The following is a 27,516-nucleotide window of genomic DNA, read 5'->3' on the forward strand; positions in this document are numbered from 1 at the left end:
TTTTTTTCTGTTTTTCACCTTCTAACTTGAATTCTTAAAGGGATTTTGGATGACTTGTTTATTAGTAGTTGTTTAAAAAGCCTCGTGATACATTCAGCAAATTCTCAACTTCCCAATGATTGTGACACATTGGCTCAGGAAAGACTTGGTTTTCCCACTTTTTGCCAAATTTGGGGTCAAGAGGACAGGAAATAGTAGGCGGTATAATCAGGGTGTTTGGCAGGGGGAAAGGGTGCAGTTTCTTTAATCTATATTGAGAGCAGAGAAGAGCAGTTGATGAGAGGTGGTGGTGGCTAGGTGAAAGAATCGATTATGCTGTGACCCTTTGAGGCCACGGACTCTAAATAATAGTGTAAGCCTTTCAGCAAAGTATAGGAAACAGGACCTTAAACGTTGTCATCTATCTGCAGAGTATACTCTGTAGGGTACAGGTTTACTTGGTGCTTCCTGCTCTTAATTACTTTGTTATATCAACTCAGAGCTCTCACACAAAATAAATCTCCTAGAAAAAGTGAAAAAAAAGACAATAGCAGCTTTGAGAAATCTAGTTATACATGGCTTTAAAAACAGACCAGGTGAAGATGGTGGCACGTGGTTCAAGTGGAGGCCAGAATACTTAACGAGAGTATGAGTAAACAGCACAGAGGTGTGATAGGTAAAGTGATTACATCTGACTTCTTTCTCAGGATCGTAAGAAAAGGTCTGACCCTCATGGTGGCCAGAAGTTGGCTGCTGTTCTTAGACTGGCTGAATGCTTTGATGCACAAATCCACTACTCAGTTTTGGTTAGAATCTGTCTGGAAGGTGAGAGGAAAGCTGTTAATATAAGGGATTAAAAAGTGAAACAGAAGACAAGAGGTGTAAAGGAAGGAGAAGCAGTCAGCTTTTAAAAGGTGGAAAAGTGACTCTCTTTACTGAAAATTTAAATTGCAGCTTAAGGGATTTTAGTTACATGTCAGAAACACTTTCCTGATATTGAAGAATTGGACAATAGATGGACTTATCAAGGTAGATTGCTTAGGGACTTCCCTGGCAGTCCAATGGTTAAGACTCCGTGCTTCCACTGCAGGGGGTGTGGGTTCGATCCCTGGTTGGGGAACTAAGATCCTGCATGCTGTGCAGCATGGCCAAAAAAAAAAAAAAAAAAAAGGTAGCTTGCATAATATTTTATTTGGGTTTCCTTTAAACATGGAGTGTTCTTACATGTCTAGAATGAGCCGAAATCAATCGGTTGATGGCTTTTGATGTGCCAGGCACTGTTCTAGTAGCTGGGGATATGGCATGAACAAGGCAAAAAATCCCTGCCACAGAAATTTACACATAGTAGGGACCACAGCGAGGAGATACATAAACCATCAAACACATATGGGATATCATTTTAGATATAAAAGAAAGGAGCAGCATGATATGGTGGTGAGTCATAGGAGCAAGCTACTGTAGTTAGGGTGATGGGGAAGGTGCCTCTGACATTTGATTGGGACCTAAAGGATGAGAAGAAAGAAAGCGGGGTTCATGATTCTAGGCCAAGGGAATAGCACACGTAAAAGTGCCATGATGGGAAAGAATTCAGTGTTTCTAGGAGAGTAAAGAAGGCCATTGGTCTTTGAGTGTGGTGAGCAAGGTAGGGAGTGATCTGAGATGATGCTGGAAAGGTAGGTCGGGGCTGGATGATGTGGAGCCTTTCTTATAGGTCATGTTACAGAGTTCAGATCCTCTTTTTCTTTTTATCTATCTATCTATCTATCTGTCTATCTTTATTTATTTATTTATGGCTGTGTTGGGTCTTCATTGCTGTGCACGGGCTTTTCTCTAGTTGTGGCGAGCGGGGGCTACTCTTCATTGTGGTGCGCAGGCTTCTCATTGTGGTGGCTTCTCTTGTTGCAGAGCACCGGCTCTAGGCGCGTGGGCTTCAGTAGTTGTGGCACGTGAGCTCCGTAGTTGTGGCTCGCGGGCTCTAGAGCACAGGCTCAGTAGTTGTGGCACATGGGCTTAGTTGCTCTGCGGCACATAGGATCTTCCCGGACCAGGGCTCGAACCCGTGTCCCCTGCACTGGCAGGCGGATTCTTAACCACTGCACCACCAGGGAAGTCCCAGATCCTCTTGCAGATGAGGGAATGTCTGATTTAGGAGTTTAGGAAAAACTTCACTCTTGCTTCTGTGTCTCTCCTTAACTTTCATATGGAACACTTCACTTCTGATACTTCCAGTCACCAAATGTGTGGGGATTTTCCACACACCAAGCAATTCTGTGACACCAGCTGGGTGCCCTACAATTTCACTTAATTGTGAAACTATCTGCGTGGAGATAGCATCAGATCTCACAGGTTAAGGACTCAGGCTCACAGGACTGTCCCCACCCCCCTTCAGATGCCAGTCACAAGTCTAGGTTGTCACCTGTGCTTCTGACTTGGCTATAAGTCAGAGGTTCCCACAACCCGCCTTGGGTTCAGTTCATTTGCTAGAGGTGCTCACAGAACTCAGGAAAACAATTTACTTCCTATTTACCAGTTTATTATGAAGGACTATGATAAAGGATGCAGATGAACATCCTGTTGAGAGAGATGACTATGGAAAGGTATGTGGGATGGGGTGTGGGGCTTCCATGCCCTCTTTGGACACCATTCCTGGAAGCTTCCAGAACCTCCTGGAACCCTGTACTTTTGTGATTTTTATGGAGCTTCATAACCTAGGCATGATGGATCATTAACTCCATTTCCAGCCCCTCTTCCCTTTTTGAAGAATGGATTCTGTGTCTTAAATCATGGGGTGTTTTGTTATTTCTTGATTCAGGATAACTTGGCCCAGTCCTATGACTTTTACTTATTTTAATTTCATTTTTTTTTTTTTTTTTAGTGGTGGTGGGGCTTCGGTGTGTGGAGTGGGGATTGGTGCCTTGGAGCCCAGCAGCATCTTGTTTCCTCTGGTCCCTCTTTGTCCCCTTTCTTGTAGACCCCCCAGAGAAAGCATTCCCATTAAGATCAATTCACGTAATCTCTGAGACACTGCCCAGGGGTCACCAGAGCACAGTTCCACTAGCCTAGTCTTCTTCTTTTTTTATTTTTATTTTTATTTTTTTTATTAGTTTCTGCTTTATAACAAAGTGAATCAGTCATACATATACATCTGTTCCCACATCCCTTCCCTCTTGCGTCTCCCTCCCTCCCACCCTCCCTATCCACCCCTCCATAGCCTAGTCTTCTTAAAGAGGCAGAAGAAGTGGGCCTGATGGGTGGGTGGGAATTTATAAGCTTCACTGTTTCTGTGGGTGGCTTTTTTTTTTTTTTGACTGCGAAGTATAATAGGTCTTTTCTCTGGAAGGCCCATTCCAGATTACATTGTTCTTAAGTTTGTTTCTTAGAAGGCGGGGAGATTCTTGTTTCTGAGGAATTCTATGATTTTCTTGGCTCTGATCCTTCCTTGGTTAGGGAGATTAGTTACATTGCTTCAGATTTCAGGTGCAGTTCATTGAAAGTGGATCAAAATTAGGTGGTTGGTCACCTGCTGTTCCTTTTAGAAGCTCAAAATAGGAGTAGGTGTTTCATCAAAGTTGTACCCGTCTTTGAAACGTATTTTGATATTTTATGAACATAGAAAACCTTACAATATGAGAGGGGAGAGGGAGCTACAATACTATAATATATAGTATTAGTACAAAGAGCTTTGATAGTGTGGGAAAGAACCTGTCAGTCTTTAACATATGTAACACTGATGGTGCTATATGCAGCTTTTACACTGAGATGCTGAGCGTCACACTAGTTTTAGTGAAGTTTTTGGCCTTTGCCATCAGCTTTAAAAAACTTTTTAAAACAGTGGTGGTCCGGGGGAATTCCCTGGTGGTCCAGTGGTTAAGAATCCGCCTTCCAAAAAAAATCCACCTTCCAATGCAAGGGACTTGGGTGTTCGATCCCTGGTTGGGGAACTAAGATCCCACATGCCACGGGGCAGCCAAGACCCCGTGCGGCAACTACTGAGCTGGCGAGCCACATCTAGAGAACCCGCGTGCTGCAAATACGGAGCCTGCCCACCACAACTAGAGAGAAGCCCCTGCGCTGCAACAAAGAGCCCGTGCGCCGCAACAAAATGTTCCACATGCCGCAAGGAAGATCCCGTGTGTTGCAACTAAGAAAGAAAACCCCCGAAAAACAGTGGTGGTCCAGGTACAGAGTAGCCTATCCACACAGTACCTTTATTCAGGGCTGATCATCACCACCAGCACCACCTGGTGTATTACTGCGTGCTGACTGTGTACCCGGCCCTGAGAGTTACTAGCGGATGATTTTACATAATCAGTTGATCATGAACTTTATTTAAAACATACGGGTTCTGCCTTCTCTCCTAGATTCTGATAGTCGGTGGCGGTGTGGCAGGGCTGGCCTCTGCAGGTGCAGCAAAGTCGATGGGTGCGATTGTTCGGGGATTTGACACAAGGTGAGGGCTTTACTAGCGATTGCTGTTAAGGTAAAAACGTTTTGTTTTAGGTGGATGTTATGCTTTCCTTTTGCAGATTGAAGTAGCACGCTGAAACTGCTCTGTAAGCTCTTTTCATTTAAAAGTGTATCCATTTGCTCAAAGTTAACTCAAAGTGAAAATGTATTACTTAGTGGAAAAAACAATTTAAGGACTCGGGCCCAGTACAGCAGAAATAATTTTTAAAAATTGCAAATGAACCGCTCACACTCAGTCTTGTATTTTCATGTAGATTAGCAATGGGACCAGAGTTCTCTGTATCCTGACTTTCTAACATGTTGCTCTACTGTGTTTTATTTCTGCTCAGAATGTGTTTAGTCACTAGGTAGGGCATGAACAAAGATGTTTGTGAGTGTGAAGAAGGGGAGTAGTATGGGAGACATCTTGGAGAGCAGACTGGGGTGGGGGGTGAGGGATGTGCTCGGCATCCAACAGATGGAAGCAGATAAAGCTGATTGGGCAGCGGTAGAGCCGCCAGGTGAAAGTACTTGATTATGTTCATTGCATATTTCTTTAACGCAGACGTATCAACATTTTCCTGGAATTTCTTTAAAGAGAAGTTCAATTAAAATTGTTCTTCATTTCAGAAGACACTAGATACTAGCTTTTATTATGTGCTTATTGAGTATTGTTATCATTTATGTGTTCCATTACTTTTTTAAGGTTGAAACATGTAGTTAGTTATTATCAGTTGAAGTCAGTAGAGGAAAAATACCATTGCTAATCTTGAATATAGAATGATGAAAAAGAAATGCAACCATTCAAAGTTAAAAAGAATATGACATTTCAGAGTAAAGACTGTTCCAATAGAATATGGTTTACAGTGCTTACCGGGAGTTTAGAGGGGTGATGTGCTGATAAAATGCTGTCTTGCTGAAATGAGAAAAGGCATTTCTGAAGTAACCAGGACACAAGCCAGGGATAGCTACAGTTAAGCATGTCATTAGTCCTAGCTTTTAATTTTTAATGTTTGCAGATGTGAAGTTATTGAAGACCCCCCAAATCTGGCAAAAGTAGGTTGTTCAAGTTTTCATTGTAGTGGACAATGCTATTAAAGTGGAAGTGTCTATATTTGACTTGGACATGATGTGAAACTCAGTGTTGGGTTAACCACTGAGAATTTATAAAAGTTATGTTGATGTCTTTGGTTTAGATTATGTAGAGAGTAGACAGCTAGAATATAGCTGTTGCTTAACTTCGTTTTTATTTGCAGTTTATTAAGATAAGTATACAGTGAAGAAAGATGTGGCTGGTCGGTTGTAATGCTTTTCTTACAATTATAGCTCATTAGTTAATCTAATCACTCTTTTGAGACTGGGGGTTAGTATCATGTTATAAATGTGAAATCTAAATATATTGGAAAACACACTTGATTATAAATTCTTGTTGGAAAACTGAATGGTATTATTTTCAGTTAAATATCCTAAAAACTTAAGGACAACTCATTGCCTAGCGATATTATATGGGTGTGATTTTCTAAATTCTTGCAGACAATAACTAGGAAATTCCACTCATTGCCTATTGTCTCTGTTACAAAGTTTATAAAGTCTTTACTTTCCTTTTTTGGTGTGTATTCCAAAAAGCTTTATTTGCAAAAACAATTGGCCGGTCAAGAGCTTTAGTTTTCAGATACCTGTACTAAATGCTTACTCTCTTCCAGGCATTGTGCTCTATGCTTTATTTTATTTGTTCTTTATTATAAGTATATGAAATAGGAATAAATAACCCTATTTTCCATAATGTTAAAAGAGATATAAATCAGTTTAATAATTTATCCAGTTTACTTTCTTTCTGATTGTAAAAATGCTTATTCTCCCAATTCAGAAAAATATAAAAAAATACAAAAAGTGAAAATAAAATACCCTACAACCCTGCTAGAGATAACTATTAACATTTTACTATATATGTTCCCTTTTCTATACATTAATTAAAAATGTAATTTTACTAATAGTACTATTTAACTTACTTTTTTACTTTTTTTTTTTTTTTAACTTAGCAGTAGGTCATGAAGCTCTTTACTTATCTGCAAATATATTTAATGGCTGCACAAGATTCACTGTATAGAAATACAGTGACTTGGGGCTTCCCTGGTGGCAAAGCGGTTAAGAGTCCGCCTGCCAATGCAGGGGACACGGGCTTGATCCGTGTCCGGGAAGATCCCACATGCCGCAGAGCAACTAAGCCCGTGCGCCACAACTACTGAGCCTGCTCTCTAGAGCCCGTGAGCCACAACTACTGAGCCCACGTGCCACAACTACTGAAGCCAGCACGCTCTAGGGCCTGCATGCCGCAACTAGTGAGCCTGCGTGCTGCAACTACTGAAGCCCGCACGCCTAGAGCCCATGCTCCATAACAAGAGAAGCCACTGCAATGGGAAGCCTGCGCACTGCAATGAAGAGTAGCCCCCGCTCGCTACAACTAGGGAAAGGCCGCATGCGGCAATGAAGACCCAATGCAGCCAAAAATAAATAAATAAATAAATTTAAAAAATAGTAGACATTTCTAAAACTTTTTAAACCTGTATCCCTTTGGATAACACCAACTCAAATTGGCCTAAACTATAAGAAAATGTGTTATCTCTCCGAAGTGAAAATCCATGGAAAGGACTCCGTTTTCACACTAGAGGCAGCTGCTGGTCGGTGCCATCCAGGACCAGGTTCTTTCTGTCTCTCCTCTATGCTGTCCTCAGCTCTTGCTGATTCCCCCTGTGGTCACAAGTTGACCTCCGCAGGCAATCTGGGTTACAAGCTTCCTCCTTCAAGTCAGCAGAAATGGAGAGAAGCTCTTGTTCATCCATGCCTTACCTTTTCTGCCCTGCCTTCATTATCCTACCTTTGTGTCTGCTCCCCGACCATGACAGTTGCCAGGGAACTGTTGGGCTCAGTCCACTGTTTCCCAAACTTCCGTTACGGCAAGAATTACCGACAGCTCTTGCTAAAAATAGAGCTCCTGGCCCCTCTGCTGGAGGTTGTAATTCAGTGGGTCTCGGAAGGGGCCTGGGAATTTGAATTTTTAACAAGTGCCTGGAGCGATTGTTGTCGTTAGGGAAGTTTGGGATTCACTGTAGTGGGATGGATGTTGGTGAGTTAAACACTGTCCGCCACAGAGCTGAGAGCTTTGTTGGCTCTGGTTTCCCAACTAGTACACAGAACTTGGCTAGCATTTATTTATTTATTTTTAAACTGAATGTATTTTGACATAAGTTAAATGTGTTGGCTCTTCACATTTTGCCATTTATGCCATTTATAGAACCCTTTTCTCAAACACAATTTAATGAGGACTGGGGCAAAAATCACTTTGTAACAATATTTCTAAATAAAGGAGTCGTTTATGTGGGAAAAGTCCCCGTTAAGTCAGAACATTTACAAGTGAAAACCTCAACTTGAGTGATTTGAATGATGTCAAATCTGAATGTAGGTCAGATCTCACATCATCAACAGTGGGACCACTGTCAAGAAACTCTACTAACTGATGACTGGAGTTGGCAGTAGTGAAATTCCTTTTGTAACTTAACTAAGTAAGAGTTGGAATTTCCTATAGTTTTTTTTTTTTTTTCCAGAAAAAAATATTATCATAAGGGTGTTACCTGCCCTTAGAAAAAAATTCAAACGGTCTGGTCAGAGACCTCAAAAGAAAGTTTCTACTTTTGAATACATAGAGTTTTCTTAAAAATGTGTATGTAAATGATGATCTTGATTTCTGTATTAAGGACCTGAAATAACTACTGCTTTCCCTTCAATAATCACCAGGGCCGCAGCTTTGGAGCAGTTCAAGTCTCTGGGTGCTGAGCCCTTAGAGGTGGACTTGAAGGAATCTGGTGAGGGACAAGGAGGATATGCAAAGGAGATGTCCAAAGAGTTCATTGAGGCCGAAATGAAGCTGTTTGCTCAGCAGTGCAAGGAGGTGGATATCCTTATCAGCACAGCACTTATTCCAGGTGTGTCATTACGTCAGTTATGACGATAAAGTTATCGATAAAGCACTTTTACTAATGATACTTTAAAATGAGGGTGAATAATTGTTTAACGTTTGCATTTCTTTAAGTAAAGATTGATTTACTTTCTAGAGAACGAGAAAGCACATGAAAGGCAGAAAAGACAAAATCACTGTGGCCCCTGGACAAACACGGTCATTAATAATTTGTATATTTTCTTCCAGTCTTTCTTCTGTGTATTTTTATCTATGTTCATAGATCATATTCTGTGTACAGTATTATATTTGTGAGCAGTTTGCTTTGTTTACACCCTTGATAATTATTTTTTAATTTATTTCTGTTCTCTTTGTTAAGATACTACATTTCTATTGTAGGAAATCCAAACAGCACTGAAAAATATGAAGGAAAAAAGTACAGATTGGAAGTTCTATCAGAGTGACCATTATTAATATATATATTTAAAATTTTATTTATTATTTTTTAAATTTTATTTATTTATTTATTTATCTTTGGCTGTGTTAGGTCTTCCTTGCTGCGCGTGGGCTTTCTCTAGCTGCCGCGAGCCGGGGCTACTATTCGTTGTGGTACGCGGGCTTCTCATTGTGGTGGCTTCTCTTATTGCGGAATACGGGCTCTAGGCACGCAGGCTTCAGTAGTTGTGACTTGTGGGCTCCAGAGCACAGGCTCAGTAGTTGTGGTGCACAGGCTTAGTTACTCCGCAGCATGTGGGATCTTCCCGGACCAGGGCTCGAACCCGTGTCCCCTGCATTGGCAGGCAGATTCTTAACCACTGCACCACCAGGGAAGTCCCATTATTAATATTTTGATGATCATTTTTTTATACATGAGAAGGAGAGGGGGACTTTGTGTGTGTGTATATATATTTATGGAATTTCCCGTATATATTTTTTACTAAAGGTTATGATGCTTTGTTACTTTGTAATTACTTCCTTTGACTTGTTTGGTCTTTGCAATCAAATCGTGAGCTCTTTGATGGCAGGACTTACTTTTTAATCCTTTACAACATCCTCTTCTAAAGAATAGATGCTTGATGTCAAACCAGCCAGCATTTATTAATCAGTAATAAACAGTAAACAGTAGCTTGATCTAGCAAGATTTGGGAGTGAAGAAACTCTCTACCTTTTATATTCCTATCTCCTGTCCTTTGCTTCTGTTATTGAATAATGAATACCATGCTGACTCTAATTTTTTTCCCCTTTCTAAAAGAAAGTGGACCAGATAATGAGAACTTACAGGGTTCAGGTTACTTGTGTTCGATTCTCCTAAAGGATACTTGCTTTCTCTAGGGGACCATGGAAAATTAGGAGAAGCAGCTTTGTCATGAGGTTCTGGGAAAGGAGAAGTTCTCTTCTGGCACCCTCTTCCCCTGGCTAATATACACCCAGGGACAGGAAGCTGATTGGCAGCATATCTGTGAGCTTGTGGGGGAAAACGTGCCTTTCAGGCTCTTCTTTTTGTCCTGTTTACCCACGTGATACCCGATGGGTGAGCTCTTCTCTCCAGACATCCCCATCCCACCGGAGCTGGCTAGATGAAGCAGACAGTGGGAGAGTGACATGGGCTCAGCCCCTAGAAGAATCTGTGTGTGTGTGGAAATGAGGCTGGGGTTGCTTACTGGAGGTGGGTGCAGATCAGACAAGGCAGGGGCCACAAGTGGTGTTTGTGAAATCTGCCAGCGACAGTAGGACTCACGGACAGGTGGTGGCAGGAGAGCACTTCAGGATTCATCCTTTCCTTTTGTGGCGGTGGCTTCTGGCTCAGCTGTTGCAGGTGGCTTTGAAGAAAGGATGGGGTGGCTTTTGCTGTAGCCACCATTTGACCTTTGAAAGGTAGCTGCCTGTTGGGGAGATGAGCTGGTAACTGACTGGATGTAACAAGTGGCCAGTAGAGGGTGATAAAGCATTTACTCATGCAGTAAATGATGAAGCCCTGAAGCTAGTAGTTTTAAATCATTCTCCTTATAAAGAACTGAGTAGATCCACAGACATAGAAAACAAACTTATGGTTACCAAAGGGGAAAAGGGTAGAGGGATAAATTAGGAGTTTAGGATTAACATATACACACTACTGTATATAAAATAGATAACCAACAAGGACTTACTGTATAGCACAGGGAACTCTAGTCAGTATTTTGTAATAACCTATGAGGGAAAAAGTCTGAAAAAGAATATCTGTATCTATATATCTATATATAAAAACTGAATCACTTTGCTCTACACCTGAAACTAACACAAGATTGTAAATCAACTAAACTTCAATAAAAAAATAAAATAATAAAAAAAAGAAAAAAGAAAGTATATGTCACTAGGTTAAAAAAAAGAACTGAGTATACTTTGGATATAGTATATAGAATTATTATTGATGGTAAATCTTAAAGTAAGTTATAGAAATCAAGACTTCTTGTATAAAACACATATGGACTTTTAGGACCTACCCCCCATAGTATCTTGTTTTGTTTTGGTTTTTTTTGAACAAAAAAAAGGGCATGTGAACAGTTGACTAAACTTTAACCTCTTTTTTTTTTTTTTTTTTTTTTTTTGCTGTACGCGGGCCTCTCACTGCTGTGGCCTCTCCCGTTGCGGAGCACAGGCTCCGGACACACAGGCTCCGCGGCCATGGCTCGCGGGCCCAGCCGCTCCGCGGCATGTGGGATCTTCCGGGATCGGGGCACGAACCCGTGTCCCCTGCATCGGCAGGCGGACTCTCAACCACTGCGCCACCAGGGAAGCCCCAACCTCTTATTTTTTATAAGTAGTTTACAGTAAGTGTACCTTAGCAGCAGTTCAAATTATATGAAAGTGTTAAAGAGGACTTGTTGAAGAAGTTTTACGAGGCTGTTCTGCTGAGCCTTTCCTGTTTTCAGTCTTTTCTGAAGCCATCTGGTCAAAGCACTTTAAACTTGCATAAAGTCCCTGACCAGTGGATTGACCCAGAGTTCACACTCACAAGGCTGGTCTGAAAAGCACCTTTCTGTTACTTTTTTGGTAAGCCCCCCAAAAGAGAAAAGGTAATTTGAATATAATAAGGAAGAAGATGATCTTTCTAAATATCTTTCATATCCCTAGGGGACTGAAACCTGAAAACCTCTGAGCATTAAAAAAAAAAAATAGATTGCAAATATTATATAAAGGTACACGTGCCCTTTGAAAAACAGTGTCCTTGGCATTGTACCCTTACTAGTGTTTGTCCTGAGCCTTTGCATAAGTCACCTGATGGTGTGTCTTGCCCCTGAAAGACTCCTGGAGCAGAAGTTGTTCTAAAGTTTTCCTTGAGTGGATCCAAAAGGGATTAAGTTAAATGTCAGAAGTTCTCCAAGTTGCGATTCCTTAGACCGAGATCCTCACGGCTGTACTGAAGACCTGGCGTGGATAAGAACATTGAGAGAGAAACATGGGCAATGAGCTTGCTTCAGGTAGCCATCCTGTGGAGTTGGTAAATGTTCATCCCTCCTAGGCACACGTCAGTCAGTGGGCTTGGACACACAGTAACGTTGTACTTATGAGGATCCTAGGTAAAATGAAACGTTGCTGTAGCTAGCTACTTATTATGCTGCCTGGTATCTTGTACCACTGTCTAGACCCCCTCAATTGGGTTGGGTGATGGATGCAGGGCTAGCATTTCACTTAGTGCAGGTAACTTCAAGAGAGGGCCTAGCGGACAGTCTCATTTTGTGCTGCTGTGCCCATGAGGGAAAGCTCCCAACCTTCCTGTCCAGCTCTGTGACCTTTAGGGTTACCACTAAAAAGTTCGGCAGCACCCCTCTCTGATAACGTTTAGGCTGTGCTCATAATCTTTTCCAGTAAACCTTTTTTTTTTTTGGATGGAGTATATTCTTTTATTTGTTTATCTATTTATTTATTTATTTATTTTTGGCTGTGTTGGGTCTTCGTTTCTGTGCGCAGACTTTCTCCATTTGCAGCGAGCGGGGGCCACTCTTTGTTGCGGTGCGCAGGCTTCTCATTGTGGTGGCTTCTCTTGTTGCAGAGCACTGGCTCTAGGCACACAGGCTTCAGTAGCCGTGGCTCGCAGGCTCAGTAGTTGTGACTCACGGGCTCTAGGGCGCAGGCTCTGTAGTTGTGGCGCACAGGCTTAGTTGCTCCGCGGCATGTGGGATCTTCCCGGACCAGGGATTCAACCCGTGTCCCCTACATTGGCAGGCAGCTTCTTAACCTCCAGTAAACCTTTTGAGACACAGGAGATTTTTTTCAGCATTCTTATTGTTGTGAAACCCTTTTAGAGAGACTTTTCATAGACTTGGAAGGTTTAATCAGGAAGAAACTGAATCAGGTTAAAAATCTGATTCATAAATTAGGGATTATGGCGGGGGTGTGTGAGGAGGAATCACAGTGGTTTAACAGTGACTGTGTGTTAGGCAAATTTTGCCTAAATTCCTGTGAGAATTAGGAGTACTGTGGGGCACACGCTCAATCTACCCTGACGGAGACAACTTTCTCCATTTAGAACCTTTCCTGATGACGCCTAATTAAAAATCATAAGCATCATAGAGTCATCTGGCTTTCCTGCTCTCCCCTTCCCCACCTCAGGTCCTGCCCTCATTTTGTAATTGAACCATAGCTACTGGAAAGCCTGGGGTTCTGTTTAGTAATGACAGTAAGTTGGACCACTCAAGTTCCTAGCATCATTAGGTAAAGGCATCTAAAGTCCTCAGGATTGGATCACCTCCCCTCCCTCCCCGCCCCACCCTTACCTGTGTTCTAAATTTTGCACCCTTTGGTAAGGTATTTCTTGCCTTTCAGTTTCTAGTCCTGATTGATCTCATGTGAAACTCATGTCTTGCTCTCAGGGCCCGATTTCAGTCACGCTCGCTGCTATTATCTCCACAAGGAGGCCAAGGACTTCCAGGCCTTGCACATATCGTTCCTTCTCTTTGGAATGCTGTCCTTGCCCTTCCCTGCCTTTTTTTTTGTTTGTTTTTTTTAAACATCTTTATTGGAGTATAATTGATTTACAATGGTGTGTTAGTTTCTGCCTTATAACAACGTGAATCAGTTATACATATGTTCCCATATCTCTTCCCTCTTGCATCTCCCTCCCTCCCACCCTCCCTATCCCACCCCTCTAGGTGGTCACAAAGCACAGAGCTGATCTCCCTGTGCTATTTGCCTGCTTCCCACTAGCTATCTATTTTACATTTACTTATAATATATATAAGCCCATGCCACTCTCCCACTCGTCCCAGCTTACCCTTCCCCCTCCCCGTGTCCTCAAGTCCATTCTCTAGTAGGTCTCTGTCTTCATTCCCTGCCTTTTGAAGTCCTACTGAGCTCAGTAGTTTCTCCAGAGTTCCTGCCGTCTCCTGCTCCGTAGTAAACACTCTTTCTTCTGCATTCATAGCATTTGCCTGTGCCTCAGATTCCAGTAGTTCTCAGTCTCACTGCCCTTTAGTTGCCCTTTCTCATCTCTGCCACGAGGGTGCTTACCAGGGAGCCTTGTATACAGCTGTGGCTCAGCAGAGGTTCCTGAGCTAATGTGGGTTCCTTCCTTAGTTCTCAGTTGGTACAATCCCTTTTATTTTTCTGGTGCTATCCAAGGAAAGAAAGAACACTCTTGGATAGGAATACTGCAGAGGCTAATTTAAGACTGGGAAGCTAGCTTTCTTAAATTTTCAAAAGTAGGACACTTGCCACGTTTGCAGTTTGAGGTGTTGAGCTAGGCTTCTCAGGAGATAGAATTAGGAAGTAGTGGGAAGGTCTGTTCAGGAGTTAGAAAGTGTCCTATCAGCCAGGAGGGAAGATATTCATTGCTTGATTATAAATTATGATCCCTTAGGCCATATATCCTTGGGCCTCTTTTTAGGTATGATCCAGATTAGGGTAACAGTCCTTTTTATTTTTATCTATATCAGATAGGGTCTGTAGTATACACCCATCAAAGGAGCTTTGTGGCAATTTTGCATGACTCTGGAGAACTGGGAAGGGGGTGTTTTCCCTTGATATTCAAGGGCCTTACACATATGAGACCAAACCTGAGGGATCTCACAGGCTCCTGGAAAATCAACATTGGATGCTGCCCGTCTCTTTGAAGCCATCTTTCATATGGAGTAGAAATATAGTACCAAAGAGTAACTTTCCATAGTAATTTTCACACTTGTTCTTTTAGGCAAGAGAATAATTGATACAGCAGTATATACTCTTCGTTTGTGAAATTCCACAAAGATAATGTTGTTTTGATGACTACACAAGGTCTTTCCCTAAAGTAAAGCTTTATTTTTCAGATTGTTCTTTTCATTCTGTAAACATTGTGGTCTTACAGGACAGTGATAGATCAGGGATTTTCAACTTTTTTTGAGTGATTTAACTTTCTTTTACTGACTAATCTGATTCATCTACCATCCCTCTCCTCCTTTAAATGCATTGTATGATTGTATGGAATTTTATAATATTTCTTGTACAGAGTTTCATTTGTTTTGAGAATTTTGAAGGACAGAGAAAAATACTTAAATGTTGCAACATCAAGGGTTGGTAACCACAGGCTGTCTATACACCTCTTGGTAGCTTTCAACAGGGACAGGGCAACTTGTCATCAAGAGGAAGATGCCAAAACTGTGGAGTTTTCCATCGTCATTTATCAATCTTGACTATTTAGAGTGTGTTTGAGCACATTTAGTGAGTGACTGGGCCAAATTTAACAAATACCCTGGTAGGAAGATTTATGGCACAGAATTATCTTCTGGTTTGGTCTGTTATTTCTCCCAAAGTATGTTGCAAGATTGGAAAGCACTGTGCTTCCCTCTCTGGCAGTCCCTGAGTTGAAAAGGATGTGGAGGCCGAGGCTGTCCTGTCTCTGGTGAAACAGCACCCAATAGAGTTACAGCTACAACCAGCACTTTCCACCATGGGCATGTCTGTTCTTCCTTATTTCCACTTTCTCTATACTTTCTTATGTCTCAGTATTAGTTAGGATGGTCTAGCTGCTAAAACAAATTCACCCAAAAGCTCAGACATTATAGAAATTCACTTCTTGCTCAGTTAACAGTAATAGGTGGTTGACACCTTGGAGGGCAGCTTTCCTTCAGGTGGTCCTCTGGGGATTCAGGTACAAAAATGTTGTCCTCATCATTATGAGGCTGTGAAGGTCACTCAGGGCACTGTCTCTGTTCCAGCCAGCTAGAGGTAAAGGGCCATGGAGGAGTGTGCATGGGATGCCCAGAAGTAGCATACACCACCCCTGCTCACATTTCTTCTGCTAAAGACCTAGTCACATGGCCAAACCTGACTATGAAGGAGGCTGGGAATTGTTGTCTAACTGGGCCCCCAGGAATAAGAGAACATTGTATGAGTTTGCTAAGGGTGCCATAACAAAATCTCACAGACTGGGGAGCTTAAATGACAGAAATGTATTTTCTCACAGTCTGGAGCCTGGAAGTACAAGATCAAGGTGTTGGCAGGTTTGGTTTCTTTTGAGCCTTCTCTCCTGGGCTTGTAGAGGGCCTCTTCTTGCTGTGTCCTCACATGGTCTTGGTGTCTTTTTTGGTGTCCACATTTTCTCTTGTTTTAAGGATACCAGTCAGATTGGATTAGGGCCCACCCTGATGGCCTCATGTAATGTAATCATCTCTTTAAAGACTGTCTCTAAATATAGTCGTATTCTGAGTTACTGGGGGTTAGGGTTTCAACATGTGAATTTTTCTGGGGACACAATTCAGCCCATAACAAATGTGGATTTTGATGAAGAGCTAAAAGCTTTTTTCCTCTTCCCCAGTTTTTAATTTTATCTGCTTATGTTTAATCCATTCATTGGCAATCAGATCATGGATTTAGAACCAGATAGAGTAGATTCAAATTCCAGTTCAACTGCTTAACAGCTGTGGCTCTCTGAACCTCAGATTCCTCATTTCTGAAAAGGAAGTAAACCTTTTTATCTTGCAGAGTTGTTTTGAGGACTACATGAAGCAAAAAGCCCAGTGTAGGGCCTGGCACATAGAGCATTAGCATAATCACCTGTCTTCCATTGGTGATGCTTGGTCTTGCAAATGGTATCCAAACTGAAAAGCTTATTGACTGTTGCAATAGAAAGTCCAGACATTCTTGAGCATTATGTGGCATGTCAAAGACGTTCTCTGAAATCATCAGGCTTACGTACGTACTCATGAAGTTACAAAAGCATTGCCATTAGATGGCAATCTAGCATGGATTTCACTGTGGAAAACCATGGCTTAACTTGCTTTTTATCTGACTTTTCTGAAGATATTCGTTTCATCAAGGCTTTTCTGTCAATCTCATTCTGACCTAAGTTTTTTTTTTTAATTTTATTTATTTTTGGCTGCATTGGGTCTTTGTTGCTGCGCGCGGGCTTTCTCTAGTTGTGGTGAGCAGGGGCTACTCTTCGCTGCAGTGCATGTGTTCTAGTTGCGGTGGCTTCTCTTGTTGCAGAGCACAGGCTCTAGGCATGTGGAATTCAGTAGTTGTGGCACGCGGGCTCAGTAGTTGTGGCTCGCGGGCTCTAAAGTGCAGGCTCAGTCATTGTGGCGCACGGGCTTTGTTGCTTCTTGGCATGTGGGATCTTCCTGGACCAGGGATCGAACCCGTGTCTCCTGCATTGGCAGGTGGATTCTTAACCTCTGCACCACCAGGGAAGTCCCCTGACCTAAGTTTTCTGACATGGAAAATGAAATAAACAGCATTATTTCTCTTTTAAAAATAACCTCCTAATTATTTTACAAACAAATGTATAATAAATATTCATTAATTTTTTAAGGATTGGTAGCTAATATACATCTAAACATGTATTGGAGGGAAAACAAAGAATGTTATAATTTATATAAGAATATTAGTTAATGTATTATATATATATATATAAAATGTATATTATATAATATATGTTTCCTTTTAATGTTACCATTTAGGTTTGGTAGGTTGTTTTCCATTTTTTGAGAATTCCTATAGCTTATGAAGCCATGGTAAAGCCTTGACTGATTTTGATTTTTATCTATACAGAATTTTGCAGCTATGGCAGGTAAATTATTGAGGTAATCCTCAAAAAATTTTTATAAATATATTCTTTAATTATTAGGTAAAGGCTTGTGTTTAGGTTTCTTCTTTAAATAGATCTTTAAGGATTTCTCTTATCTGCTAAAACATGCTGTTGACTAATCATATTTCCTACGTATTACATTTAGAAATATCTCAAGGCATCCAATTTGTAACAGTCAAGTTTTTGCCACCTGGCTTTCTCTCTGGTTCCTTATACAAATAATTAATTAGGCAGAGAAAATTTTTATCTAGTTCCAGGAATAGTGCTCACATATAAAGCTTGACTGGTTAAGCTTGGGTCAGAATCCCTTTATGTTCATGAACAAAGCTATCTGTAGCCTCTCTAGTGATAACAGAGATGGAGGGATTGTATCCGTGTGTTGCTCTGTGCACCACGGTGCTGGCAGAATCAGAGACTTATTAGATCAGTGGGTCAAATGTTCAGCAGTTTTTTGCCACATCCAATCTATTACATAACCAATTATCACGTTTTTTCATATGTGTACATATATGTATAAAAAGCCTTTTGTCCTTATCTGTAACATTTTTATAGTTTAAGACTCAATATTGTGGACTTCCCTGGTGGCACAATTGCTAAGAATCCGCCTGCCAATGCAGGGGACACAGGTTCGAGCCCTGGTCCGGGAAGATGCCACATGCCACGGAGCAGCTAAGACCGTGTGCTACAACTACTGAGCCTGCGCTCTAGAGCCCATGAGCCACAACTACTGAAGCCCGCGTGCCTAGAGCCCATGCTCCACAACAGGAGAAGCCACCGCAATGAGAAGCCCGCGCATCACAACGAAGAGTAGCCCCCGCTTACCGCAACTAGAGGAAGCCCGCGTGCAGCAAACAAGACCCAACGCAACCATAAAGAAAGAAAGAAAGAAAGAAAGAAAGGAAGGAAAGAAAGAAGTAGACTATCATAAAGAATAGGAATGTGTTAAAAAAAAAAGACTGAATATTTTAACCCCATCTATGATTTTGTTATTCCAAAAGAGCCTTTGGTGTGTATCAATTAGGGTGCCTTTGGCTGTCAGAAGCAGAAATTCCAACACAGTCTGCCTTAAACAAGAAAGGAGATTTGCTGGGTTGCGTAGGTGAAGGAAGCCAGTTATAGCTGGGTAGGTGTGCGTCGGGGCCCTGCTGTGCCGCTTTGTCCTCTTTTAGCTCTGCGCTCTCTGAGTTGGTTTCATGGTCAGGAGCAGAGGCAGGCCTCCACTGTGCGCAGCACACATCCAGAGGGCAAGGCAAGCCATTCTGATGGCTCCCTCTTGAAGAGCAAGGGAACTTCTTTTTCGCAATCCCTTAGCACCCTTTCCCCCATTCTTATTGGCCTTGACTGGGTTACATCCCCACTCTGAACCAATCCATGTAGGCAGGGCAATGAGATGCCCCTCAGCTTACACCTGGATTTCTGAACTGGTCTTCAGTAGGTGCTGAGATTACCCTTAGGCCAGCCAGGCCTGCCTCTGGAGTAGTTTCAGGTCATTTCTCCTGAAGCTCATGGACTGTGTGGAGAAAATGGAAATCAGAGTAGTGACAAGAGGATGCTGGATAAACACTAGTGCTCAGTATAAAATTGTATGCTTAGAATGACATTTCTTTCTGTATAAATACTAAAGTTCAGAACATTTTTGCATGTTCTGTTTTTCATGTAGTCAATATATAGTATTGTGTTACATTAAAAATTATCCTTTTATTTATAGTACTTGTTCATGAGAAATCTATTTTGGTTTGGAGACATATTCTATAATTTATATTATTAATCTCCTTATTACTATACTGTTAAATATACCATGTTCTTGTTAAAGCAGAAGGTTTTTCTATTTGTTTTTATAAATTTATTTATTTATTTATTTATTTTTGGCTGCGTTGGGTCTTCGTTGCTGCTTGCGGGCTTTCTCTAGTTGCGGCGAGCAGGGGCTGCTCTGCGTTGCAGTGCGCAGGCTTCTCATTGCGGTGGCTTCTCTTGTTGTGGAGCACGGGCTCTAGGTGCACGGGCTTCAGTAGTTGTGGCTCGTGGGCTCTAGAGCACAGGCTCAGTAGTTGTAGCGCATGGGCTTAGTTGCTCCATGGCACGTGGGATCTTTCCAGACCAGGGCTCGAACCCGTGTTCCCTGAATTGGCAGGTGGATTCTTAGCAATTGAGCCACCAGGGAAGCCCAGAAAATTTTTCTTGAGCCTGCTTAATTTGATGCCTTACAGACCAGGAAGTTAGGAATTTCCCCGTCTGATTAAATGCCATTGAATAATTCCAGTAAATAATGCTAAATGCTCTTTGGAATCATTGTAAAATTTTGTGGTAAGCCTTTTTCATCTTGGTGTCTTGTTGTTCTTAATATTTTTAGTGTTCTCCTATTAATTTTTCTTTCTTTCCTTCTTCCTTCCTTCTTTCTTTCTTTCTTTTCTTTCTTTTTTTTTTTGTGTGTGTGATTAAAGTTGTTTGTGAGGGCTTGATTCTTTTTCCAGTAAGATAGAATCTGAGAATTTATTGATTTCAGATGATCAGGTTAGGCCTGATTTATTCAGAGAGGTATAATATATTGCAAAACTTTCCAGGCAATCTTTAGCTGTTGAGATTTAGTTTAAGCCAAATCTCTCTTTTTTTAATTTACTGTTGTAGAGAGTCCAGTGGTATATTCTTTTGCTGCATAGTGTTAAGTTGTTAAAGCTATTTTTAGAAAGAAGTAATTGTTTTCTAGAAATTTTTGAATTTACTACTTTAAAAACTGCATCTTAGTATTCATTTAATGAGAAAACATATGAGTATGAAAAGATACTATGAATTCAGTCACATTTCAGAATAACTTTGTGTGAATCACAGCCATACATACATACGTCTAGAAACAGTGCACATGTGTGAGGCATTTTTTTTCTGTCTATTTTCAGTTCTGGGTGCACACAGAGATTCAAGGATGCCTTACACTAATCTATGGCACCTCTACTCACCCCAAATAATGGCCATCCAATTGGGAAACTATAATTAAATCTTTTAGATGAGTGCTATAAGTATCTTAGCTATTCTCCTAATAAAAATGTTCACTAATCTTTGAATGCAACCTCTTTCAGTCCTAAACTATTAGACCTTAGAGCTGTAAGTAAAGCTTTCCTTCCCCATCTAGCCTGCACATGGTAGGCACTAAGTTATTACTTGAGTCAATGAATGGATGAATCCTTGAATGATGACTGTGAGTGCATGATGTCCTACCACTGTCTTGGCAAAAGTATGGAAATAAACTCCCAACTGGGAGGGAACTGAGTAATCTTACCAGGAACTTAATGTCCATGAACCATAAGGAACCAAGAAATATTTCATGAAGTTGAATATCTTTCACCCACAGTTTGTATTGTGCCAGGAAATATATTAAAATTTTTTTTTCTCCTTGTTAATTTTTTCAATCAGTGGTTTTTGGGGGAGGGTGGTTTGAAGAGATGTAACAGTCTTGGTCTTTTTGTATATCTCACCTTTTGCAGATAAATGATAAAATTAACAGACATGAGCAGTCAAAAGGGGAAAGCCCAATTGTGTCTCTAAAAAAATACCTCTTATCTGCCTTCTTTTATTAACTCTTCTGCCTTCTACAGTCCTGTCTTGAAACACCTGATATGCTCATTTGATCTTTTATCCTTGTGTCAAGGATCTGCACAGGGCTGTCACTGGGGTAATTATGGGACATCTCTATATGGGACATCTCTAAACATGGGATATATTCTTTTCTATGTTATATATTATAAAAAAATCTGTGCACATCTTCCTGTCTGTTATCCATCCTTAGTTATGTTTCTGTCTGCCTGTATAAGTGTTTGGATTCACTCTTTGAAAGGCTGTCCTAACTGTGTAGCTTCCTTTGCTGTAGCAGGGAGGGCAGAGGAATTTGAGTGCAGTGTTTTCAATTGGTAAGTTAACAGACTGGTTAAGGGCATTTCTAAGTTATTTTAATTTTTCTAGTGCAACTCTTTAATCTCTGTCCTCAGCTTAAAGGGGGAAATTTTAAAACTTTATGCTTTATCTGTTTATCTATTTTTATAAAAATAGTATGTGACTTTTGTTGGAAATGCAGTAAAGTACAAAGTAGAAAATAAAGATCATTTGTGATCCTTCTACTCAGTGAAAAATACTCTTTTAACATTTTACCATTTTCTTTCAGCCTTTTTTCCATGCATTTTTATCATGTCAGATGAAGATAAAATACCTTTCTTACTTTCTCCACTTAATATTATTATATCATAAGTTTTCTCCCTTAACATAATAAGTCATTAAGAACTCTTCGCAAATATATTTTAATGGTTTGTGGAATTTTCTTGTTTGAATGTGCTGTATTTTATTTAACTGTTCTCCCAAAGTTAGCCTTTTCATTTATTTCCAGTTTTTGTCAATTAAAAATAATGTTCTAACATTTTTTTTCTGCTTTATTCTTGTATCTGTATTTTCATTTATTTCCCCAGGATTAATCAAACCTTAGAAGTAGAATTACTGGATGAATGAATATCAATATTTTTGGCCTGTTGATACACACTTGATCTACTATGCTTTGTTGAAAGATTATACAGTTCATAATCTCATTAGTAGATTTTCCATCTAATTGTTTTATTTCAGAAGTATTTGGATTTTGTTGACTCTTTCAGTTTGAGGGCAAAAATGTATCTCACTCTTTGTACTCACATTTCTTTTAGTCTTACTGAGGGTGAACTTTTTTCACTTGGTTGTTACCATTCTCTTCGAATTGGCCATTTGTATTTGCTGTTCACTTATCAATTAGGATCTTAGTGTTTTGTTTTTATTTAAATTTCTGTGAGATTTTTATTATATTAATTTTTTGTCATGTTTATTTTTTTTGAGGATAGTAATACATACCTTTTTCATATTTAAGCCTATTGACATTTTCCTTTGTAATTTTTCCCATTGCTGTAAATTTAGGAAGTACTTTTTAATCCGAAGACAGGAGAGATAGTCACCAAGTTTTTCCTTTTTTTCTTTTCTTTATGGGTTGATTTTTTTCTTTTATAATTAATTCTGACCTACAGAGTTAAGAGTTTAGTTTGAAGTAAGATATTAGGTTTGGGTAGTTTTTTCCCCCCAAACCTAGCTTATTCCTTTTGTTCCTTCCTAGCTTATTGTCCTTTTGTTGTTTCATCTTGTTCCTTTTGTTCCTTTCATTTTGTGACGCCACACTTACCTTACATTTTTATCATAGTAGGCCATCAGGGTAAGATAGTATTTTGAAATTTCCTTCTCAGTCTTTCCCTCCCTTGACCTAATCTTTTGAGAATTTGCTCATTTGGAACTTTTATATGCTACTCTGCTCCTCTTTTGGCTCCCTTTCTTCCCCTCTTCTGTTTTTAATTTGTATTTCTGCACTTTTCAGAATTTTCAAAAAATTAATCCACATGTGAGTTCTTAAAGGCAGCTGCACTGTTATATTCATCATTGTATTCCCTGTAGCCCTTATTGAATTTTTAAAAGTATAACATTAAAACAAGCTCTGCTAGAACACTTGGGAGATAAGAAAAAGCACAAAGAAGGAAATAAATTATTCTTAGTCTTACTACTCAAAGACGTCCTGATATTGTTAAACATTATACTCTATAGAATTTGCTAGGAACTATATTGTATATGTAATATTTTGTGTGTGTGTGTATCTATACACACACGTACTTGAAACATTCATGCATATGTATATGTAAATTTTTTTTACTGAATGGGAACATCCTATACATACTGTTTCGTTGTGTGCTTTTACTTGTAATAATTCCATGTCTTTTAAACATTCCTCTGTAACTTAAGTATATTTTTTTAACTTACCCTCCAGTTATTTGGCTATGTACTAAGTAAAATACTGTTATGTGAAAGAAAATGCTATCCTTTCAAAAGTGGTTGAATTTCAGAGTGATAATATGGACGGAACACCTGTTATCTCTGTTATGACACACGTGTGTGTGTGTGTGTGTGTGTGTTGTGTCAGCCACTGCAGAATTGTTTTGTGAAGGTTGAATAAGTAAAACCAAAGAAGAGAAATAGGTGGTACATCAGATGTTTTCTAGGGAGCCTAAATGGTTTTGGCCACTTGACGTCTTATACAGTGGGCAGCATTACAGATGCAGGGTCTGATCTATAGCTATAGATATCTCAGAAGGAAGAAGGAATCCAGAATTTCTAGGGCAGGAGAAATTAGTTAGATGCCAAATCAAATTTGTGAGGTTGATGGTCGTAAAGTTGGTGTGGTTAGAATTCAAAGGGGTTGCACCTGGATCCAAATTGGTTATAGCCAAAAGAGTAGCTTAAGGCACGTCGACCTAAGACTGGAGGGTACAAGTAAGGTGGGAGGAAAGGCTGTGACAAACGAGAGTCTGGTTAATAACGAAGAGGCTCTGGACAAGGGCTGGGGGTGGGTGGTGATGACAGTAAATACCTGCAAAGTACAGGTTAGCCCTTTAAATTTGCCACTTTATGTGGATGCAGCCACATCATCCAGAGCTTTGAATCACTGCAGTGCTGGTCAGCATGACCTTTATTTTGGGACGAGTCCTCAGATGTATGTTGTTTGCATCCCCAAATTCTCATGCTCGAGTAAAGTTTAAATATTCAAGATATATTTGGTGGACTACAGTGCGGGAGGGTAGAGGAAAGGAATACGTAATTCCAGAGAATTTTGAGAAGTGGCGAAACTACCAGGACTAAAGGGTGTTGTCTTTGGGAAAAGATCTCCTCATCCTTGCTCTTTTTCATGGAGACTCAGAAGATAGAACCAGAGCTTCTCTAACAAACCATTGTGGCTGGAGCAGAAGGTCCAGTGGGGCAGTAGTGAGAAGAAATGCTAAGAAGAGTGCTTCAGCCCGGGGAGAAAGGCCTTTGGTAATAGGAGGCTTAGGAGTTGGACTTGATCTTGGAAGTATAAGGTTTACATTGAGAAAGGAGGTACACCCACACGTATCTTTACAACTTTGTTTTTCACATGTGTTACAAAATAAGGTTATTTTTCTTTTTTGAATCACATATATTCCAGTCAAGTAGATTGAAAAGCAGATTATTATCATGCAAATTTTACTTTGAATTGATTTCCATTTATAAAACTGACAGTGCTTTTACTAAAATTCTGTAGACACAGAGTTGAAAACTTTCAAAAGAAGAAAAAAAGATAATTAGGCTATTAATTCTCTGCTTTCCTGTGGCCAATCTCGCAAGCTTATTTCCTTTTTCTTTTGGCTTAGATATTTACACTGTTTTATGAAACTTGAACAAGGTATTATACCCACAGTGTGGACCCCTGTTGAACATATTAATTTATGTTAGCTTGAAAAATCCTTATGTTTAGTGCTTTATCCTCTATGTAAGAGTTAGTAAACGATTTATTATAAAATGTGAAATATCTCATGAGAGGCAGGCTCCATGAGAACAGGGATCTTTTCTGTTTATCAACCAGGCATGGAGCTCGACTCACCAGAGGTGCTGAATAAATAGTTGTTGAGTGGGAATAAAAATGTATGAGTGGTTCCTAAGATTTTTTGGAGTTATCGTATCCTACTGTTTTCATTTCATGGCACTTCCCTGTCTCTCCTTGAAGTTATCCTGTGTTAAGTTAAGGTAGATTAATACAACATGTGGGAAAATCTGGTGACATTGGTTAAGATGATTGGAAATACTCTATTTTGTAATTCATAGATTACTATTGAATGTTCCCTTGACATTTGTGATCTTTATGAATCATCCAATTTGGGTGCACATAGTTTCCTTACTAGCTTATTTATTATGCATTTAAGAAAAAACAGACAAAACGTTGATCTCTTCATGAGTGGTACAGGGTGTAAACCAGTTGGGAAGAGCAGTGCTAGCTGAAATTTCCATGCTTAGCAAATGACAAGGCTTGCTCTCTGGCTAAGCGGCTCCCTCCCACGCACTGGCTTTGCAGCTCACACTCATCCTATCTCTTCCTTAGGAGACTGACCAGTCTCACCTGTGTTATGAACTTTAGGGGGTCTCTTTGAAAGAGTTAAATTTTCAGATGTTAAATTCCTGGGTACTCAGAGACTACTGTAATCATTAGAATATAAAGTTTTAAGAAATTACCATGTAATTTGTACTGTTTTCTTTGGTTTTATTAGGCAAAAAAGCTCCCGTTTTGTTTAATAAAGAAATGATCGAGTCCATGAAGGAAGGTTCAGTTGTTGTGGATTTAGCTGCTGAGGCTGGCGGAAACTTTGAAACCACCAAGCCAGGAGAACTTTATGTTCATAAGGTACAGCACAAAGCTTCCTCTATCTATGAACCTGTTCCTATATCTTTAGTGATTTGTGAGAGGGTGTTTATTGCTTTAAATATTTAGAGAAACTGAGGCCTGAAATTTTCTAAACTTAAAAATAGTCACATTTAAAGCTCCTTTTGAAACATGTATTTGTGAGTGTGTGTGTATATTTATAAAGATTTGTAATTTCAGAACTTAACCTTGACTGAGAACTGTCCTAGAAAGAATATGGGCATTTAGTAACAGACCTTTCTGACTGTATTTTTGTTTGTTTAGGGGATTACTCACATAGGCTACACAGACCTTCCCAGCCGAATGGCCACTCAGGCCAGCACCCTGTATTCCAACAACGTCACCAAGCTCCTGAAGGCCATCAGCTCTGACAAAGACAATTTTTATTTTGAAGTGAAAGATGACTTTGACTTTGGTACAATGGGTCACGTCATTAGAGGAACTGTAGTGATGAAGGTAAGTAAAGAGATCTGTTTCTCCTGTGTTTTCATTATACATTTGTTTTAGGATTTTTGTTTACGGAACGATCCTATTTTGGAATTGGGATATATTCTAATAAAGTATCGATGTGTTGGGTTTATGCCAATAAAAATTGTTTAAAAATGTAGAACAGTTTAAAGAAAAATATTGCAAGATTTATATACATGTGTGACTCACCTAAAATATGCATTGCTTTTGAAAAACAGAAACAAAAAAACAGACAAAAAACCCAGAATTGAATAAAGTAAAAAGTAAATATTCCCCTCCACCTATCTGCTTTTAAGTTTGTTCTTTATTCTTCCTTATATGTTCTATACACATACTAATTGTACATCTATGTGTGTATGCATGACACAGACATTATATATTTATATACATGTGTGTTATATATTTATATAAAGTGATATTATAAATTATGTGAATTTCTATATTTATTTAAAATTCTTTTTCAAAGAAGAGTTTTTCCCCAACACTGGATTGACTGAATGCTGGATTGACCTTCAAAAGTGCTATTTTTCTAATTTCTGTTAGGATGGCGAAGTGATCTTCCCTGCTCCCACACCGAAAAATATTCCTCAAGGTGCCCCAGTAAAACGGAGGACAGTGGCTGAGCTGGAGGCTGAAAAAGCAGCTACTATCACACCCTTCAGGAAGACGGTGACATCAGCTTCTGTATATACAGCAGGTGAGGGTCCCATCTATGAAGATTTAGTCCAAAGTCTTTGAGTTTTGGGAGTAATGTATTAATTGTCAAAATTAGTAAATGAAATGCTGTTGTCCTTTGTTGGATTCCATCAGGACTTGGGCCTGTTAGAAGCAATTTTCACATACATGTCATCTGTCCCACCTCTGTGGATGTGGAGACTGCATTGTGTACCCTCAGAGATGCAGGCACTGGGATAAATGCTGGATTGAATGAGTGTGAAATAATACATAGGCTGTTAATACTTTTCTTTTATAGAAAACATTTAAAATATAATTGTTAATATTTTTATGTATATCAAATATAATGAGTATTGATGTATGTTAGATTGTGTTGGTGTTAAGTGCATGTAAATGTGGTTATTGGTTTATTTTTTGTGGTTTATAAAACATCACTTGTGGGCTTCCTTGGTGGCGCAGTGGTTGAGAGTCTGCCTGCCAATGCAGGGGACACGGGTTCGTGACCTGGTCCGGGAAGATCCCACATGCCGCGGAGTGGCTGGGCCCATGAGCCATGGCTGCTGAGCCTGTGTGTCCGGAGCCTGTGCTCTGCAACAGGAGAGGCCACAACAGTGAGAGGCCCACGTACCGCAAAAAAAAAAAAAAAAAAAAAAATCACTTGTGATTATCTGCACCTCTGGATAAGACTGGGGAACCAAATAT

General features: G+C 40.0%; 1 protein-coding gene across 5 annotated transcripts in view; it reads left to right on the plus strand.

Annotated features, from left to right (window-relative positions):
- Nucleotides 1-27,516, plus strand: part of NNT (nicotinamide nucleotide transhydrogenase) — a 97,227-nt gene that overhangs the window by 22,152 nt on the left and 47,559 nt on the right. For all 5 annotated transcript variants that reach the window (XM_060092866.1, XM_060092864.1, XM_060092867.1 and 2 more), the window contains 5 exons: nucleotides 4,341-4,429; nucleotides 8,218-8,405; nucleotides 25,520-25,653; nucleotides 25,936-26,127; nucleotides 26,683-26,836. In XM_060092866.1, coding sequence (XP_059948849.1) covers nucleotides 4,341-4,429; nucleotides 8,218-8,405; nucleotides 25,520-25,653; nucleotides 25,936-26,127; nucleotides 26,683-26,836 — 757 coding nt within the window. The remainder of the gene's footprint in view (nucleotides 1-4,340; nucleotides 4,430-8,217; nucleotides 8,406-25,519; nucleotides 25,654-25,935; nucleotides 26,128-26,682; nucleotides 26,837-27,516) is intronic.

This window comes from Mesoplodon densirostris, chromosome 3 (assembly GCF_025265405.1).
Source record: "Mesoplodon densirostris isolate mMesDen1 chromosome 3, mMesDen1 primary haplotype, whole genome shotgun sequence".
Classification (NCBI taxonomy): Eukaryota; Metazoa; Chordata; class Mammalia; order Artiodactyla; family Ziphiidae; genus Mesoplodon; species Mesoplodon densirostris.